Source organism: Eleutherodactylus coqui, chromosome 12 (genome assembly GCF_035609145.1).
Source record: "Eleutherodactylus coqui strain aEleCoq1 chromosome 12, aEleCoq1.hap1, whole genome shotgun sequence".
NCBI classification, from domain to species: domain Eukaryota; kingdom Metazoa; phylum Chordata; class Amphibia; order Anura; family Eleutherodactylidae; genus Eleutherodactylus; species Eleutherodactylus coqui.
In genome coordinates, this window is record NC_089848.1 from 27,456,190 (window position 1) to 27,474,283 (window position 18,094).

The 18,094-nt window shown below is 39.2% G+C and overlaps 1 protein-coding gene across 1 annotated transcript in view; it reads right to left on the reverse strand.

Annotated features, from left to right (window-relative positions):
- MYRIP (myosin VIIA and Rab interacting protein) overlaps nucleotides 1-18,094 on the reverse strand; it is a 398,493-nt gene that overhangs the window by 13,481 nt on the left and 366,918 nt on the right. The window contains exons 13-14 of the mRNA XM_066584716.1: nucleotides 3,629-3,790; nucleotides 809-919 (exon numbers count right to left, since the gene is read on the reverse strand). Of these exons, the coding sequence (XP_066440813.1) occupies nucleotides 809-919; nucleotides 3,629-3,790 (273 nt within the window). The remainder of the gene's footprint in view (nucleotides 1-808; nucleotides 920-3,628; nucleotides 3,791-18,094) is intronic.

An 18,094-nucleotide genomic window follows, 5' to 3' on the forward strand; every position in this document is an offset into this window, starting at 1 on the left:
GTCCACAGTGCCCCTCCCTCTAGCTGGATCCTTTTTGGATAAGGTAATTATCTTTAATGGTTCTCAAGAACTTATCACCCCTGTGAGATTTGCAGGTTTTATTTTCCCATGTTATATCTGGATAATTAAAGTCCCCCATGATAATTACTTCGCTGCGGTTTGACACCTCTTCTATCTGCCTTAGTAGTACGGTTTCAGTTTCTTCTGTTGCTTTTGGTGGTCTATAGAAAACCCCTATCAGGATTTTATTATTTTTTCCTCCCTGTATTTCTACCCACAGAGATTCCACATGTTCATCTCCTACCCCTATATCCTCTCGTAGTCTCGGCATTAAGTATGATTTAACATACAGACATACCCTTTCCCCTTTCTGTTCACAACGGGCTCTTCTGAAGAGATTGGAACCCTGTAAATTCACCGCCCATATTATTGCCACAATTAAGGAAAAACAGCCCAACATTCTACAAAGTTTAAAAATCAACTTTCTGTAAAAAGCCTCTATTTTTATGCTGCCAGGGCTCATAGAGAAGTCTGTGAGTTCTACTACCGCTGCCCCCACATAAAGTGACTCCTACTTTTCCTACATATAGATCTATACTAGAAAAGCTGTCAATCACTCAGTGTGGATTGGGCGACGCAAGATTCACAGGCTTTTCTAGAGTCCTGTCAGCAGTTAAACAGCTTTTTACAAAAAAGGTACTAAATCGCATAATGCAAACAATACAGATTTTGATGCAAAACTGTAACAGACTTCACTCCTTCAATTGCAAGGGTGTAAATATACCCTAAATGACACCAACATGCTTACCTGATTAATATTATTCTGATCAATTGTATTCCTCCTTGTAAGCCGTCCACATGGAGAAACATTCAAGCCAGCTACTGTAAGAGCTGATATTCGGCTTTCAATATCTGAAATCTGAATATACAACATAGATTTTCAGAACCTCAAGATGATAAAGATTACGATTCTTTTTGCTGAAAGCAAGCTAGAAATGCACTTGCATGCAAATGTATAGGGGCTTGTAAAAAGTAAATAGGTTACTTAAAGCAGGGGTGTCAAACTTATTTTCAACGAGGGCCACATCAGCCTTATGGTTGCCTTCAAATGAGTCGATTGTAATTGTAAGACTGTATAGTCAGTTCACTGTAGCAGAAAGGTTCTTTTTACTGTAATATCCAACTAGTCACCGAAAAGAACTTTACTAAGATATAAAATAATAACCTTTATTAAATCATTTAAAAGAGCTTGTAAGTAAAATAAAAGAAGTCATATGACTCCACCAGCAACAATCTTGGGGATATGCTGGCACCCACAACCAGAGGGAAAAAATTTTTTCAATGACCCTCCAACTTGATTAGATATATCATATGTCCATAGTGGGTATAATTGAACCAGATAACTCTATGGAGCAATTTCTTCACTCTTATATCTGATATCACTGATCGCCAGAGCTCAATTAGACAAACATCACATCCATCGACGCGTTTCCTTTAGTGCCAACAAAGTACACTATTTCATCAGGATGGACACTATCAAATCAGTTTGGAATAGACCAGCAACTGATTGACATATTGAATACACTTTCTTGCTCCAACCCTCAACAGAGGGGGCTTATCCACACCAATATTATACTGGATAAGACCGCACATTGACAATATTGGTCTTGGTGTAGTTCACTCAAAAAGAGTCAAAATAGAAGACTCAAAAGGTAAGTTCAGACGAAAATATATGCTCCAGCCCTCATTTACGGGGCAATTTGCAAAGTGAAAAACTGTATTGATGAAAACAGAGTTTCAAGATATGAATAATCCACTGCCCCGTAAATGTGGGCAGGAGCACACTTGTCTAGTTGAATCGCCCCGTAAATGTGGGTAGTAGCAGGTTTGACCACGTAAATTTATCATTGGGAGTTTTTGACCCTGGTCATCCTGGGTCAATCTCATCCAGTGGATTATTCATATCTTGAAACTCTGTTTTCATCAATACAGTTTTTCACTTTGCAAATTGCCCCGTAAATGAGGGCTGGAGCATATATTTTCGTCTGAACTTACCTTTTGAGTCTTCTATTTTGACTCTTTTTGAGTGAACTACACCAAGACCAATATTGTCAATGTGCGGTCTTATCCAGTATAATATTGGTGTGGATAAGCCCCCTCTGTTGAGGGTTGGAGCAAGAAAGTGTATTCAATATGTCAATCAGTTGCTGGTCTATTCCAAACTGATTTGATAGTGTCCATCCTGATGAAATAGTGTACTTTGTTGGCACTAAAGGAAACGCGTCGATGGATGTGATGTTTGTCTAATTGAGCTCTGGCGATCAGTGATATCAGATATAAGAGTGAAGAAATTGCTCCATAGAGTTATCTGGTTCAATTATACCCACTATGGACATATGATATATCTAATCAAGTTGGAGGGTCATTGAAAAAATTTTTTCCCTCTGGTTGTGGGTGCCAGCATATCCCCAAGATTGTTGCTGGTGGAGTCGTATGACTTCTTTTATTTTACTTACAAGCTCTTTTAAATGATTTAATAAAGGTTATTATTTTATATCTTAGTAAAGTTCTTTTCGGTGACTAGTAAGACTGTATAGTAATAGTGATCCCCATAGTGGCCACAGTAGTAAAAGTGACACCAGAATTAGTGATCCCATAGTTGCACCAGTAGTAACAGTGACCCCCATAGTGGCCCCAGTAGTAATAGTGACACCAGAAATAGTGATACCATAGTTGCCCCAGTAGTAATAGTGCTACCATACTGGCCCCAGCTGTAATAGTGACCCCCCATAGTGGCTCCAGTAGTAATAGTGTTGCCGTACTGGCCCTATTAGTAATAGTGACCCCTATAGTGGCCCCAGTATTAATAGTGACCCCTATAGTGGCTGCAGTACTAATAATAAACCCCAATAGTGTCCCCAGTAGTAACAGTAGTGGCGCTCAGCCAATCACAGGCAGCTCTCGCCTGTCATTCATTCAGTGAGAGCTGCCTGTGATTGGCTGAGGTGCTCAGCCAGAGAGGACGTGGCTGAACCTCATCAGCTGAAGGAAGGGGAGTATGTTTTTTTTTCTTTTTTACACTACTTTGCCCTGTTTTGCAGGGAAGGGCTTATATTTAAAGCCCTTCCCTGAAAAACAATTACAGGATGCCGGCAGCTGGATCCCCTACTGCAGCTGTCATCTATGGCAGCTGCAGTAGGGAATTCTTTATTCCCTGCAGTGATTTAGAATTCCTTTGCTGCATCTGTCACAGATGTGACAGGTGCAGCAGGGAATTCTTTAATCCCGCAGGGGACACAGAAGCAGTGGACAGGTAAGTGTGTGTGTGTGTGTATATATATATATATTTTTTTTAACACTAAAATGATTGTTTTTCAGAGAAGAACTTACATTTGAAGCTCTTCCCTGAAAAATAATTAAGGGGTACTGGCAGACTATTGCCTTCAATGGAGCCGCTGGCAGCAACCGTGGCTCCATTGAAGGCAATGCACGGACCTACATTCACGTGTGTTTGTGCACGTACGTAAAATATAAGATGATCGAGTATATATCACACATTTTGTATTATAGCAATGTGTAGTTCAAGGTAAATTTCTTTTGCAGTATATTTACTATGTAAATGAATTACCTGACGCTCAGCATGATGAACCTGAGCAGCTGCTGTTGCAACTTGATCTTCAAGATCTGCAAGTTCTATCTCTGTAGTCACACTGTTGATTTTGCGTGCAGAGTCTTCTATCTCCTCAAGTTGACCCTCTAACCCATACACAGTGCCAGCTGTGAGATACACCTGTAGATTTAGTAAAATTCAATTACTAAACAATAAGGCGAGCCTGCATGCTCATTACCAAAAGTTATTTCTAACCATGAGACTAAAAGAATGAAGTAAAGCACAAGTAGAGTATAGTAAAACATATAGACATGTATCCATCTTGGCTTATCAAGCAGCACTAAAACACGCTAGCAGCTGAAGAAATGCCAAAGAAAGTGGGTTCTAACATTTCACATTATTACGGCTGTTTTAAAGCGACTGTCCACCTTTAGTACCACATTAAAGTGTATATTCAGTGATTCACTTTGAAACCTCTTCACGATATATTATATGTAGTGTTCTTGTAATAAGTTAAAAAATTGCACCAAAAACGCTTGAAAAAAATGTATGTAAAATGTATGTAAAATGCATTTGTTTTGCACTTTTTGAGAAATTATAAACATTGTTATTGATGAAAAAGTGCAAAATGTGTTTTTAAAAAAATGCATGTGTTTTTTCAAATATAGTTTTTTTGTAATAAGTTTAAAATTGCATTTAAACACACATGTATAAGAGAAGTGAGACGAGGGAACTGTCTGCCTGAGGACATGGTGATGATGAACTCACTAAAAGAAGTCAAGAGCGGCCTGGGTGTCTTTCTTGAGCGTAACAGTATTACTTTATGGTCACTGATTACTTCAAAAGGGTTTCTGATCAAGGGATTATTTCGATTGCCAGAAGTGGAATCAGGAAAGATTTTTTTTCCTGAGGTAAGTAAAATTGGCTTCTGCCTCATTGGAGCTTTTGCCTTCCTCTGGATCAACATTGCAAAATAATAGCCTGAACTGGATGGACATATGTCTTTTTTCAGCCTTACATATTATGTTACTGTTAACAGCCTAGAGTTTCTACAGACTCTATCCCAAGCTATATTGCACCTATTGCATCAATCATTCTCTGAGCTTTAAAACAGTTCCAAGTTTGATTTTCCATCTGCTACACAGCCTGAGATGGAGCAACTTGAAGTAGGCATCCCCCCATTCTTCTGGCTTCCACTTTCACGTCAGTGTGATTGAGGAGAGCCATGGCTCTGCCTTCCAAGAGCCATAACTTTTTCATTTTTCCACTGACCAGGCCATATAAGGGCTTGTTTTTTGCGGGACAAGTTGTACTTTTTGATGGCATCATTTTTGGGTGTATATATAATATATTGTATAACTTTTGTAAAAAAAATTTGTAGGGAGATCGGGGAAAAAAATTAATTCTGCCATTTGTTTTTTAGATTTCATTTTAGGGCGTTCAGCGTACAGAATAAATAGTGTGATATCATTATTCTCTGAGTCACACGATTCCGGCGATACCAAGTTTATACAGGTTTTATGTTTTGCTATTTTTGTACATTTAAAACATTTTTTTTCTTAAAGGTTTGCTTTTGTGTCGCCACATTACAAGAGCTGTATTATTTTTTTTTCCCATTGCTGGAGCCCCAGAAGGCCGTGTTTATTGCGGGATGAACTCTAGTCTTCATTTATCTAATTTTTTGGAACATGTAAAATTTTGATCGCTTTTTATTGCATTTTTTCTAGTGGCAAGATTAACAAAATCTGTAATTCTGGCATGTTTTTTATTTTTATTTTTCACTGCATTCTCGGAGCAATACAAATAATATATTAAAGTAATTCTACAGGCCGGTACGATTACGCCAATACCAAATTGTAATAGTTTTTTTTTCTTTTTCACGGCTTTTTCACACTTTAAAAAAAAAAGTAATAAAAGTTAAAATCGCCCTCCTTTTGCCGAATCTATAATGAAAAAATCTAAATCATAAAAGAAAAATACATATTTGGTATGGCCGCGTCCGTAAAAGTCCGATCTATCAAAGTAGTGCATTATTTATCCCGCATGGTGAACGTAGTCTGAAAAAAAAATACAGAATGCCACAAATGCAGTTTTTCAGTCACCCTGTCTCACAGAAAAAATGCTATAAAAAGCGATCAAAAAGTCGTATGTGTTCTGAATGAGCACTAACGTAAACTACAGTACATCTCGCAAAAAATGAGCCCTTGTTCAAGTACGTCGATGGAAAAATAAAAAAAGTTATTGCGCGCAGAAGATGCAGCAGAAAATAATTTTAAAAAATTAAATGTCTGAAAAAAATACAAGTAGCACAGCAAAAAAACTAAACAAGTTTGCTATCGCAGTAATCACACTGACCCATAGAATAAAGTTATCAGGTCATTTTTGTTGCAGTTTGTGTGCCGTAGAAACAAAACGCACCGACAGATGGTGGAATGTCATTGTTTTTCATTTTACTCCACTTAGAATTTTGTAAAAGTTTTTCCGTACATTAACAAAACAAGCCCTTATACAGCGACATCGATGAATAAATAAAGGAGTTATGATTTTATAAACGGGGGGAGGAAAAAAAGAAATGGGGAAAAAAGGGGCCGTGTCATTAAGGGGTTAAATAATGTACTAACCGCCTCCTCTAGGACATTACGATGCAAGGATACCACATGTGTAATTTTATTTTTAATTTTTTACTAAGTAAAGGGAGACAAGTGTTTTTTATTTTATTTTTTTTACTTTTTTTTGTCCCTTTTGGGGACTTCCACAGAGACCCATCAGGACCCCCTGATCACATTCTGGGGGCCTGATGGTGACAGCCCTTTACATGCTGCAGTCACATAGACTGCAGCATTTAAAGGGTTAACACAGCAGAGATCGGAGGTTTTCTCTGATCTCTGCTGTAAGAGCTGGTGCTTGGTTGTCCTCTGACAGCCAAGCACCAGCTCTTCCTGCCACAGAGACCATTGGCTTGCTTCCAAGCCGATGGTCTCTATGGCAACCTGTAAATAAACCAGTGCAGGAGTTTGAATTCAGAAGCGGGACATTGCCAGCAGATCGGCAATATCTTCCTGCTTCTGTTTTTTAAAGTCCTGCACTGGTTCTCTGTGGGACTATGCAGGCAGAGCACAATGCCACAACTTATGGCATTGTGCTCTGCAGCTCCCATAGTGATACATAGCCCGGAAATCTTCAGGGCTATATCGCTATGGACAGTGGAGCTCGTCCCCGAAAATTTCCGGGCGTGCCACTCAAGGGGTTAATTGTACATCTGCGTAACATGTACTTTTGTTCATGTTATTGTAGTGACCTAGACTGGAAATACAGAATAGAATTTCTTTAACATTTAACAAAGGGTAGTTATACTGGACTTCATTTAATAAGAAGAGGAAGTCACAATAGGTAGCTAAATAGTTAATGATGATTAGGCAGTTCACGGTCATAAATCACGTAGCTGGAGCTGAGCTGTGACAAGGCCCCCCTTCCTGGAGTGAGGAAAAAAGGAGAGGGTTTCCGGCTCATTTTCTGTTGTGCAGTCTGGGGAACCAGAAGTTAGGGGGAGTTCGGAGGGAGTCTGAGTTCCGTCGGAGTGGAGAGAGATGCAGAGCGAGGAGCAGTGGGAGGAATGAACGCAGCTAGGCTTTCTTCTCCTCCGTCCTGTTGTAATTAGAGATGCATCACGTAAACTTTCAAGAAATCCTGTGTGCAGTAGCTAATAAATAACCTTGACACTGAGAGAAACTGTTTGTTTTTCCAAACTCAACGTTGGTTCAAACCAACTCTACTTTGTACTAGACAGCAACACAGACACAAGCTTTAGACAAGCAGTAGAGAATCTTCATAGGAATTTTGTGACTACTGGAGAAATATTAGCTAGTGTTTCAAGTTGGCAAAACTGTTAGTGGGGTTGATAAAGGGTTGTTGTTTTCAGTTATAGTCAGTACTCTCGGTATAGCTCCCCCTTACCACAGATTGTGCCCCCCCGAGGCTTGTTTATCTGCACATAATGTGTTAAACTGCGTATATGTAAGTTGCATATGAAATTTGATAGTGTTTAATATATTGCTGCAGACAACCATATGCCTTAAAGTAAATGGTGTGTCTGTCATTTACTTACATATGTGTGTTAGTTTTATTTCACTACCAAGTGCTTTTAATCCAGGTACTGGCATCACGATCACCTAATTCCATACTCATCCAGATCCTGTTGTATACCTTCAATGGTAAGTGAGAGTGCAAAGACTGTGCTACACTCATCGCCACTGTGACATGGCTGCTCAGCCACAAATTAGAAACCGCTCAGAGAGTGCAGGTCTCTTCCCGCTTAACGCATTTTGCATTATCACCTTCCTTAGTCACACTCGAATTATATTGCTTTAAAGAGCTTCTATGAGCAATGAGAGTCAGGTCCCATTAGAAAAACAAGTGATTTTTTTTCCTCTGCTCTCTCCACCGCTGATGCCACGAATAGGGTAACTATAGGGTGCAGAGAAGTGGGCCTTACTTAAAGCACACACCATTTCCTTGTTTACAGTATCTGCAAATAGCAAGAAAGTAAACTTTTTCAAACTTCTGTACAAAGTTCATTAATTGACAGTATATGTCTGGGTGTAGGAACATGGCAAGGAAGTGCACATCACCCCATTAGGGACCAAGTAATTACATGGTGCTTGATCCTGGGCTTTAATCCTGGCCAATAGTAAATATGCAGCATAGGATTAAAGCTCCTGCACTCTAGTAGAAGCAGGTTGGGTCCTCATCTGTCAGATACGTTTTTTCACCGCGTCTGCCTTCTCTTTTACAGGCTACATTACTCAATGTAGAGAATACTGGAAGCAACAGCACCGTTTACTGTACGGGACCTGCATGCCAGAACTGCAGGGTCTTAGCAGAGCCCCGACCATCTCTGACAGTGGCTACTGTCACAATAGGGGAATGTTTTCCCCTGTAACTGGGAAAAGTGTGAAATAAAAATTAAAAAAAAGTATGAATGCCCCCAGAGGTCTTATGTGACGTCATGGGGAACATAGATGTTTAAAAAAAGTTTGTACTGAATAGTGAACAATAATATTTTACATTTTTGGTTTCCCTTATGTACAGTCTGTGTTGTATATTAATTTTATGAGATGATGAAATGTATTTGCTTCTTTTTAGCTTCTTCATGTAAATATATAATCATCTTTAAACCTCATTAACTTTCCTCTGCACATCAACTTTTAACATCATTAAAAATAGTGTTCAGATTCCACAATTAGCCCTGCCAAAGAAGGTAAGGTAACATGATCACGTTATGCACAGAAGAGCTTTTTGACATGGGTCCCTCCTTATTATGGTCTTATTTATAGAGCTCAGATCGAATACTAGAGCCACTTGATTATACCTCTTGATCAGTACTTATGTCTGAAAGCCTGAGCAAGAAAGGAAAGCTTTAAAAATCCTGTAAATTGGCTGAGTGGTTGCACGTAACTCACAAAGCAAACTACTAGATTGCACGTCAGTTGCACTTCACTAAAAGCTACTTCACACCTGAACCAGGCATACCTCATACATGTTTTCCCAAAGGTTTTCACAGTTATAAAACAAGGGGCAGATTGGCTACCAATGTCAGTCTCCCAGTGCCCGATGCATCAATATAATACTTTATGAAGAATAGGTCAATGATTATATTAATGCCAGCACTAGCCTGTTAAAGCACAGCTATTGTTACAAAAGCAATCACAAAATAGCTCCATGGGCTCCTTTTAGACACAACAGGAAGTGCCCGATTCTTGTTTTCCCGAGCAAATGAGCTGGTGATGTCATCACTGAACAATCAATGTTCAATCTGCCCCACAAGTGAACGAACCGGCCCTGATTTTTATGCCACATGAAACGTAATGACGAACGAGAGCCTCACAATTCTCATTCATCATTCATTCGTTGATTGTGTTCACTGTCGTTTATTTGAACGATTTTGTGAACTATAACCGTCCATCTAAACGCACCATTAGGGCTGTTTCACACGAGCGCATAAACAACCATGAGCGTTGTTTTTAGTGGAAAAATATGCTGCACCCCATAAATCCCTCGCTCTACCAAAATCCTTGGGATGCCTTCCAATGCCTATATAAAGGCACCTGTAAGCTTTTCGCAGCGCTGCATAAATGCCTCCCCCTCCCTTCTCTTTCCCTGCTCTTATAGGAGTCTATGCGACTCATTAATGTTCCCGGACTGGCGGCTGAGGGGAGTTCTTAGATCCAGCTGGGTAGTAAGGAGCCATATTAATAACCACTACTATCACTATTATCATTTTGATTCTAAGGCGTAATATTTCCCTATTTTTCTTCTCCCATTTTTCCTTATTTAATATCACCTTTTTTATTTTTTGATCGTCCCTCCTCCCTTCCCTCTCTCTCGGCTTTGTTGCTTATACTTATCCATGTATATAACCTATGCCTCCTGGGTCCATTCCTTTAGAGGCTCTCTTTTTCTTTAGCTGTGAGCAGGTATAGCGCAATATTTCTCTTATTAACCAGTCTTCCCATTTCCCAGCATTTCTTATTAGGTCACTACATAATAATTTAACAAGTTGTGAACAATAGGACAATAAGAGTCCCTAGTATACTCAAGTTCATTGCTGGTTGGAAATGTTATATTTGAGATACTTATACATATTATCAGGTCCTGCGTGACCTTTAATGGATATTTTGTATTGTATTTTTGCAAATAAGCTCCTTAATAAAACTGATTGAACATAAACCTATTTACATACATACAAGATAAGTAGAGGTTAAGGATAAAACATCCACCACCATTATATAGGGTAAAAAGGGAAAGGGGCCAACAGAAACAAAAATTTGTACATGTCGAAATAATATGTCACATTGTTTCATATGGCCCACGGACCCGGCACAGGCAGTACACCCCCCAAATAGACAATATACACAACGTTAAGGTATTTATAGCGAGATATTCCGTCCGGCGGGCCCCAAAAAATATGGAAGTCTTAGTAACATATCTATGGGAATATATTTCTTCTAAAGAGTAATAGAATGCATACATTTAGAAAGAGAAGGTACATTTGTGGACTTCCATTTCTTAGCAATTGTCAAACACAACGCAAAGAAAATACGGACTGAATAAGACGATGGTAAACTATTTGTATATAGAAAGCAAAACAAAGAGCCAGCAGCATGTAATGGCACAAAATATGTGTATAAGCAAAATTACTGATCACATTCCAGAAAGAATGAGCTGCAGGGCAGGACCACCACAGGTGAAAATAAGTCCACAACCCCTTCAACACATTTCAGAGATGGAAATGTTCAGTTTAGCAAGCCTAGCTCGACCTAGTTACCAATGCATAAATATTTTCTGCAAGGACTCCTAATGTTTAATTCCATTGGAATCCAATGTCGTTGTCTAAAATCTTGCTTCCACAGTATCATATGTGAAGACTTACTCTGGGAAGCCAAGAAAAAGAGTCATCAGAAAATATAAAAATACCTTTGGATGCACAAGTAGACAGTAAGAAAAAGGTAAAAGCAAGCCTGGGAAAAACAGGCTTACAGATATCAAGGGAATGAAGGCATGATGTAGCCTTAAAAAGGAAAAAAAACCCACTAGGCAACTGAAATGATTTACATAATGTAGAAGAGTTATTTTCATCTAGGTCAACAATTGTTTTCATGCCCAGAGATTCCCAGGGACCATATTAAAAATCTGTAGGAATGGAAGAGAGGAACCGTAGAGGAAGGATCGAGATCGGAACCAAAGAAGATGATGAAGATACAAATTGCTGCCAAAGAGAAACTGAAATTTGCAGACTCAATAAAGTGTCCGTAAAGATGAAGGCTTGATCCTCAGGAGAGAGATCAGAGGGGCCCCTAAAGTAGTGGACTCAATTGAAATCCATTTTTTATGCAAGAAAGAGGTTCCCCAGTGTTTGATTTGGTCTAGGATCGCTGCAGTAAAGTAACGCTTAATATCAGGGGCCTTCATGCCACCTAATTCATAGGGTTTAGCTAGAACTTAATGGTAGTATGAGAGCTGTCCGAAATAAAATTATTGAGAATGGTTTGGAGCTTGTTAAAAAAAAAGTTTGGGACAGGAATGCTGCAGTTGTAAAAATATAGAGAATAGGTGGCAAGACCATTATTTTAACTTCTGCTATCTTTCGGGCTCAGGAAATGAAAGGCTTAAGGAAGTTAAAAGTTGCAGAATATAGTTAAGCAAGGGAAGGTAATTTTTGGTGAATGTATGGGAGCTAGGGCGTGTTAAATGAATACCTAAATACGGTATAGGATGTTCATTCCAGATATATATGGAAAATAGCTAATCATATGCTGCCTAACTTCATCATTTATACCAACACTCAACAATTGAGATTTTGTGTTGCTTACCTTGTACTACCAAATTTTCCTAAAATCGGAGAATACCGATTGTGCTTGTTCTAAAGAGGAGATGGGGGTCTGTGAGTGGAAAAATGACGTCATCCGAATAAAGCTCTATTTTGTGTTTCTGTTGTCCTAATTTAATTCCCTTAATATCTTTAATCCCCAACCTCCCCTCCTGTACTCCAGTCAGTAGCTCTCCCCAGTGAACTATCCAACTTGCTGAACAAGTTCGGCATACCTCAGCCTTGTTTCCTGATCCCAGTTCTCTAGCTCCTGCCTCCTGGTCCTAACCTCGCCGCTGTCTTTGATTGCACTTCCTATATAAGCCTGGCCCTGCCACTCCCTCAGTGCGAGATTATTTGATCCAGCTTCTATTTGCCTGCTATTGCTACAAGACCTCTCAATACTGATTTCTGGCTTTTTTCCTCCTGACTATGTTACCCGCTTCATTCATTGTACTGCAACTGAGACTCTCTGTTACTGTTTCCTGGCTTCCATATGAATACTCTCTAGTGCCCTGCATGGCTACTACTCCCGTGGCTCCTCTCCAGGGCCAGTAAGACGTTACATATGATCTGTTCTGCCAGGGGCTCCATAAGCAGAGTAAAAAGCAGAGGCAAGAGAGGGCAGCCTTATCAAGTGCCATTAGAAATTGCGAATGGAAATATACCCAGATGAAAGAACCCATGCAGATGGGGTTGAGTACAATGACAAGATCGCAGACCTGATGGGCTCTGAAAAAATAAAATTCTTCTAAAGTAGCTTATAAATAGCCCTAGTGGATACAATTGAATGCTTTCTCCACATCCAAAGCTAAAAATAAAGAAGGTATATGACTGAGCTCAGCAGACTTAATGAGTTCCATCGTAGGCTTGTCTCTGTGGAATAAATCCTACCTGATCTGTTGTTTGCTTAAAAGTTTAGTGTAAATTTTAACATCAGTGTTCAATAAGGAAATGGAGCAAAAATTAGGTGGAGAAGTAGCATCCTTACCAGGTTTGGGCAAAGTAACGACAAGTGTCTTCAGCATTTCTGAAGGGAAGCTACCTTTCTCCATTGCCGCATGGAACACAGATACCAGGTGAGGGTCCAGAAAGGAAGAATATTTTTTATAATAGCCATCAGAAAATCCATCTGAGTCCTGCTACTTAAGGGATTTTAGTGTTTAATGGCTTATAGAAGTTCAGACATGGAAAATGGGGCAGAATAAGAAGCTAATTGGTCGGGAGATAAACATTATACAACCCACATAATATTATTATTATTGAGGTAGATGTATATTTGTATCTTGTTTTAAATTATGAAGAGAAGAATAATATGAGGCAAATGCATTACCAATTTCTTCAGGGTCTATAATCTTTTGCCCTTTAGAGTCTAGAAGAAATTTAATCCTGTCCTAAGATTTAAGACTTTTAAGTTGTTTGGCTAAAAATGCTCAAGTACAGTTATGATGAACATAAAATTGCATGTTCATTTTCTGAAAGGCAATGGCATGCTTTACAGCCCAAAGGCCTTGTAGCTTGGTGTTAGGTATAGCAGACAGGTCTGCTGCTCTGCCCTGTCTGTTATCTGAGTTTGTATTTATTTTGCCCCAGCATCTCTGGAGTTAACGGTTCCTGACATCTCCACCCAGTTGGAGGTTATTTGCCAATCACTCCACTATATAACTTCCCCAGAGCTGCTATCCAGTACTTTTAGGTTGTTGTTGTTCTTCTATGATGGCTCGTGGCTGCTGCTCCTGCAGTATCTCTTCGACAACCAATCTCATCTCCTGTAGCTGTAAGCTACTTGTGCTTTACCCAGATCTCCTGTTCCTGCTCACTTCCTTGCTTCCTATTTCAGCTTGGTAAGCCCTGTTCCAGTTAGGGCCTTGACAGGGTTATTCAGTGCCCAGGTTCCAGCTCGGGGCCATCCTTATCCGAATGATTACTCCACTCTGTTAGGCAGTGACTTTATTACCTCATTCCAGCTCAGGGCTAGCTCAGTCCCAGTCTCTGCATTGTACCTAGCTACACACTGATGAGTGGGCATCAGGTCTCTGGGCCAGCTGTCAGTCCTTCCAGGTGGTTTCCCCTGATCGGAGGAATGAAACAGTGGTTCCACATCCAAATACGTAACACTTGGCATGCAGTTTTCATATTTCTTTAGTTCTATGGAGCATAGGATTAACCTTATTTAGGGAATCAATGGTGTTAATATGGGAGATCCCAAACTTTATGGGCATTCCACACCGAGAAAACACTGGGAACCAAAGAGGAGTTAATGGTAGAAAACATTTCTAAATCCCTTTTCAGGCCAGAATCATACTCAATGTGTGAAAGAATATATTCATTAAGTCTCCAGGGAAAGGATAGAAAATGAGGAAAGCTCTCATGTACTCACAAAGACACTAGAGCATTGTCTGATCAACTAATGGTTTCATTCTCGGTCCGTATAATCTCCCCTAATTCCCTGGCCTCTAGCTAGAACAAATCAACTCTGGAATGAGAAGAATGAGACAAAGAAAGAAAGGAATAATCAGAACCATGAAGGCAGCGCCAAGCACCATGTAGTCCTTTTTTTTTTTAAAGAGTGGGATAATAGCAGATAGTGATGCAGATCCAGAGAAGGAGTTTAAGGACAGATCCATAACTGAACTAAAATTGCCTCCAATTATACACTGATAAGCAAAGGTATTGCTACTGAGAGTAAAACATGCTATTTAGATGAAAATCGAGTGTGCTGAATCCAAATCTTAAGTCAAAATTTGCCTAGGACATCTAGATTTTAAGTTATAGGTCAATACAGTTTGGTGACAGCTTGGTAGATTAGCCCACGTACTGATGCTAAGCAATATTATAATTGCTGCACCATTCCCCTCATCATGCCTTCCAGCGCCTTGTTTGTAACACATCCTGGCAGCAGCGGGTACCTGCAGCATCTCGGGATGTCTGTAAGCTGATTTCAGCAGTTGCTAAGCCTATATAATGTGAGATGGGCCAAGTGGCAGCTTATAGTTGACAATACTGTTTTCTTATATAGCTGATATGTCTGTTTTAGCCTAAAGATGTGTAGGTGGAGCTGTGTTAACATTCAGACAATTAGTGTTACATTTGTGGTAATTAGACCTTTCTGTGCAAAAAACTGACAAAAAGAGTTAAGATTGCTTATAAGTATTATTTTGGGTGTAAAGTTGGAGATCAAGACAAAAAATGGGCACCTCACATCTGCTGCACTGGGTGCTACTGTGGCCTCACACAGTGGCTCAATAGCAAGAAGAAGGCAATGCCATTTGCTGTGCGGATGATTTGGAGCGCACCAAAAGATCATCACTCAGACTGCTATTTCTGCAAGACCAATGTTGCTGGATTTTCAAATAAAAATAAGTTAAAAATTGTTTATCCTGATTGTGAGAATGCTCTGAAGCCAATGCCACATGATGCTGACAATACAGTGCCTATTCCGCCTGCATCTTGTGCTTCTGAAAGTGACAGTTCTGATGGGGATCATGAGGATGATGTTGCTGCTGACGCATTTTATGAACCAGAATCTGACAGGGTAAGGCCCACCTGCTGAGCCAATCTGATTTGATGATCTACTGAGAAACCTATCTTTATCAAAAGAGAAGTCTGAATTGTTAGCCTCCAGGTTAGAGTCTTGTGTGGCGCAGAGTGCTAAGCTCTGAAGGTTGTGAGTTTAAACTCAAGGTTGACTCAGCCTTCCATCCTTCTGAGGTCAGTAAAATGAGTACCCAACTTGGTGGTGGTGGTGGGAGTAATAAATAAGTTACCTGAAAGCGCTGCGGAATAAGTTGGTGTCATACAAATAGCAAGATTTATTTTATTCTTCTGGATCCAAACCAAGACCTCCATTGAAGAGGCCTCTGGAATAGAAACAGCTTTAGGGATCCTATGTGCTCTATCAATGGTATACTCCGGTGGGTAAAAAGACGGGAGCAGAGTTTGAAAAAGCTTAAGTAGAAATTGAGAAGAGTCGGCCAAGGACAAAGATTCCGGAATACCTCGAAATTGGATGTTATTTCTTCCCTATCTGTCTTCAAGGTCTATAACGTTTTCCTTCAAAAAAGATAGAACACCAGGATGGAAACCAGAGATGTAGGCAAAAACATAGCATGAAAATATCCTAAAAACGAATATTGAGAGGAGACAGATAATGTCCATCCAGTATCAACCTCTTGCCATTGAAACGTGCATCTATAGATTGGCTTTAGTTAAGAAGTTAAGACTTATTTATATTGGACTGTAAATCCTTTTTTTAAGAGATTTCAGTTTACTCAGGTCTCTAATGTATCATTCAAAGTATATCCAAACTAGAAGTGCATGCTCAGGCTTCCTTTCTATAGCTTTTGACACTTTAATGTGCTCTCCATGTCTCTATTCACAATGGAGAATATCAAAGGGCTTTTAGTGATAACTAATTTTTTTATTTTAAGAAAGATCAAAAGGAGTACATTAGGAAGAAGACAGGTTACAAAAACCAAAGTATGTGGGTAGGTAATTGGTAGAGATTATGTATAAGGCTTTACCTAATTGACTAAGGGGTTCACAAACATGGACGAACCTTATAGGCCTTTAAAATATAATACGGTCATCCAGGTTTTGTTTTGGAGATTAGGTACTCTTCCGATGTTTATTCCATTAGCAGTGGGACAATAGATACAGTACAGGAGATGCAATGCGTTTCAGAGGGCTTACTGACAGGTATGCCTTCTTTCTCACGTATATCACACAAAAGCATGTTGGCAGTATGAGAGTCTTCTCATACATAGGAGTCCGGAAGTGCGTGTGTAGGTGCCTGGGCACACATATGAGCGAAAGCCCAAGCGTGTAAAAAGTGCACATGCCCGGAAGAAGATGGCCGCCAAACAATATACGTGTGCATGTCTGACTGGAAGTGGAAGGTAATTTCTAGATGCAGTTCTGTGCGCATGCTCTGATCGCTTATGTCATTCAGACAAATTTAGTGAACTTATTAGTGAACCAACACCACAGAAATAAACTTTGTGGGTCATGTCAAGGAAAAAGCTATTTTTGTCCCAGAGACGCCCAAATGATACATTGCATAAAATTAAGGGTAGAGAAAATACAATAAAAAGAAAGGTGAAAATGAACATATATTGTGATTCAAATTAAAAATTAGTGTAAAAAGATATATTAAAAATATACAGATTAAAAAACATATAAAAACATATTTAAATATAAAAGTAAAACTGAAAAGAATTCAAATAAAATGTTGTTATCATTTTAAGTGAAGATATATAAAAATAATAAAAAGCATTGGGTTGTTGTTGTAATATACACTACAGTAAGATTCATTGTGAGGGAAGTGTGGGGAATACGGTTCAATTTAACGCTTAGGAAACTGTAAATTAATAAAATAAGTACAAAAAGAACATTTGTTAAAAGGCAATAAAATTGTTACATAAAATATGTAGTTGAAACGGTTAAACAACCTAAAAGGAGAACTAGGAGATATTTACAATTGACATTAAAATCAAATATGCTCAAGCGCTTCATTAAGTCCCTTAGGTGTCCAAACAGAAGATCCAAAACATCTCTTTCGTGCGCAATTTAGCAAACTCTCCAAAGATGCGTAAGTGAGACTTTTTTGTCATGATGATGTAAAAAATGGCGAAAAACACTATGCTTTATAAAACCATTGGTAATATGTGAACAATGTTTGTTCACTCGAGTCTGTAGGTCATTTATTGTTTCGCCGCATGGTGACTCAAGGAGATAAATAATGCAGTTTGATCCACAGTTTAGAAGATCTTTTAGAACATCATTTTTATTTTTTATTACTGTTATTATTGATTTTATTGTTTTCGTTAACCTTCTGGGGGCGCTGTCCTAAACTACTCTGTGTATCTCAAAATGAGTACATGTACCGGGGCATGGCCGAATTCCACAGCCTAAATAGGCTGGAGATTCAGAATCTGCAGCGTTTCTTAAAACACTGGGGATACATTATTTTCCGCACCATGTGAGGGAGATTTTTTAAGTCCTTTCCACATGGCTTGTAATGCGGAATTTTCACGGTGATTCCACCATGTGTGAAGATGGCCCAAGATGCTTTTGTGGTACACAGCAGGAAAGACTATTACAATACTTTACATAGCCAT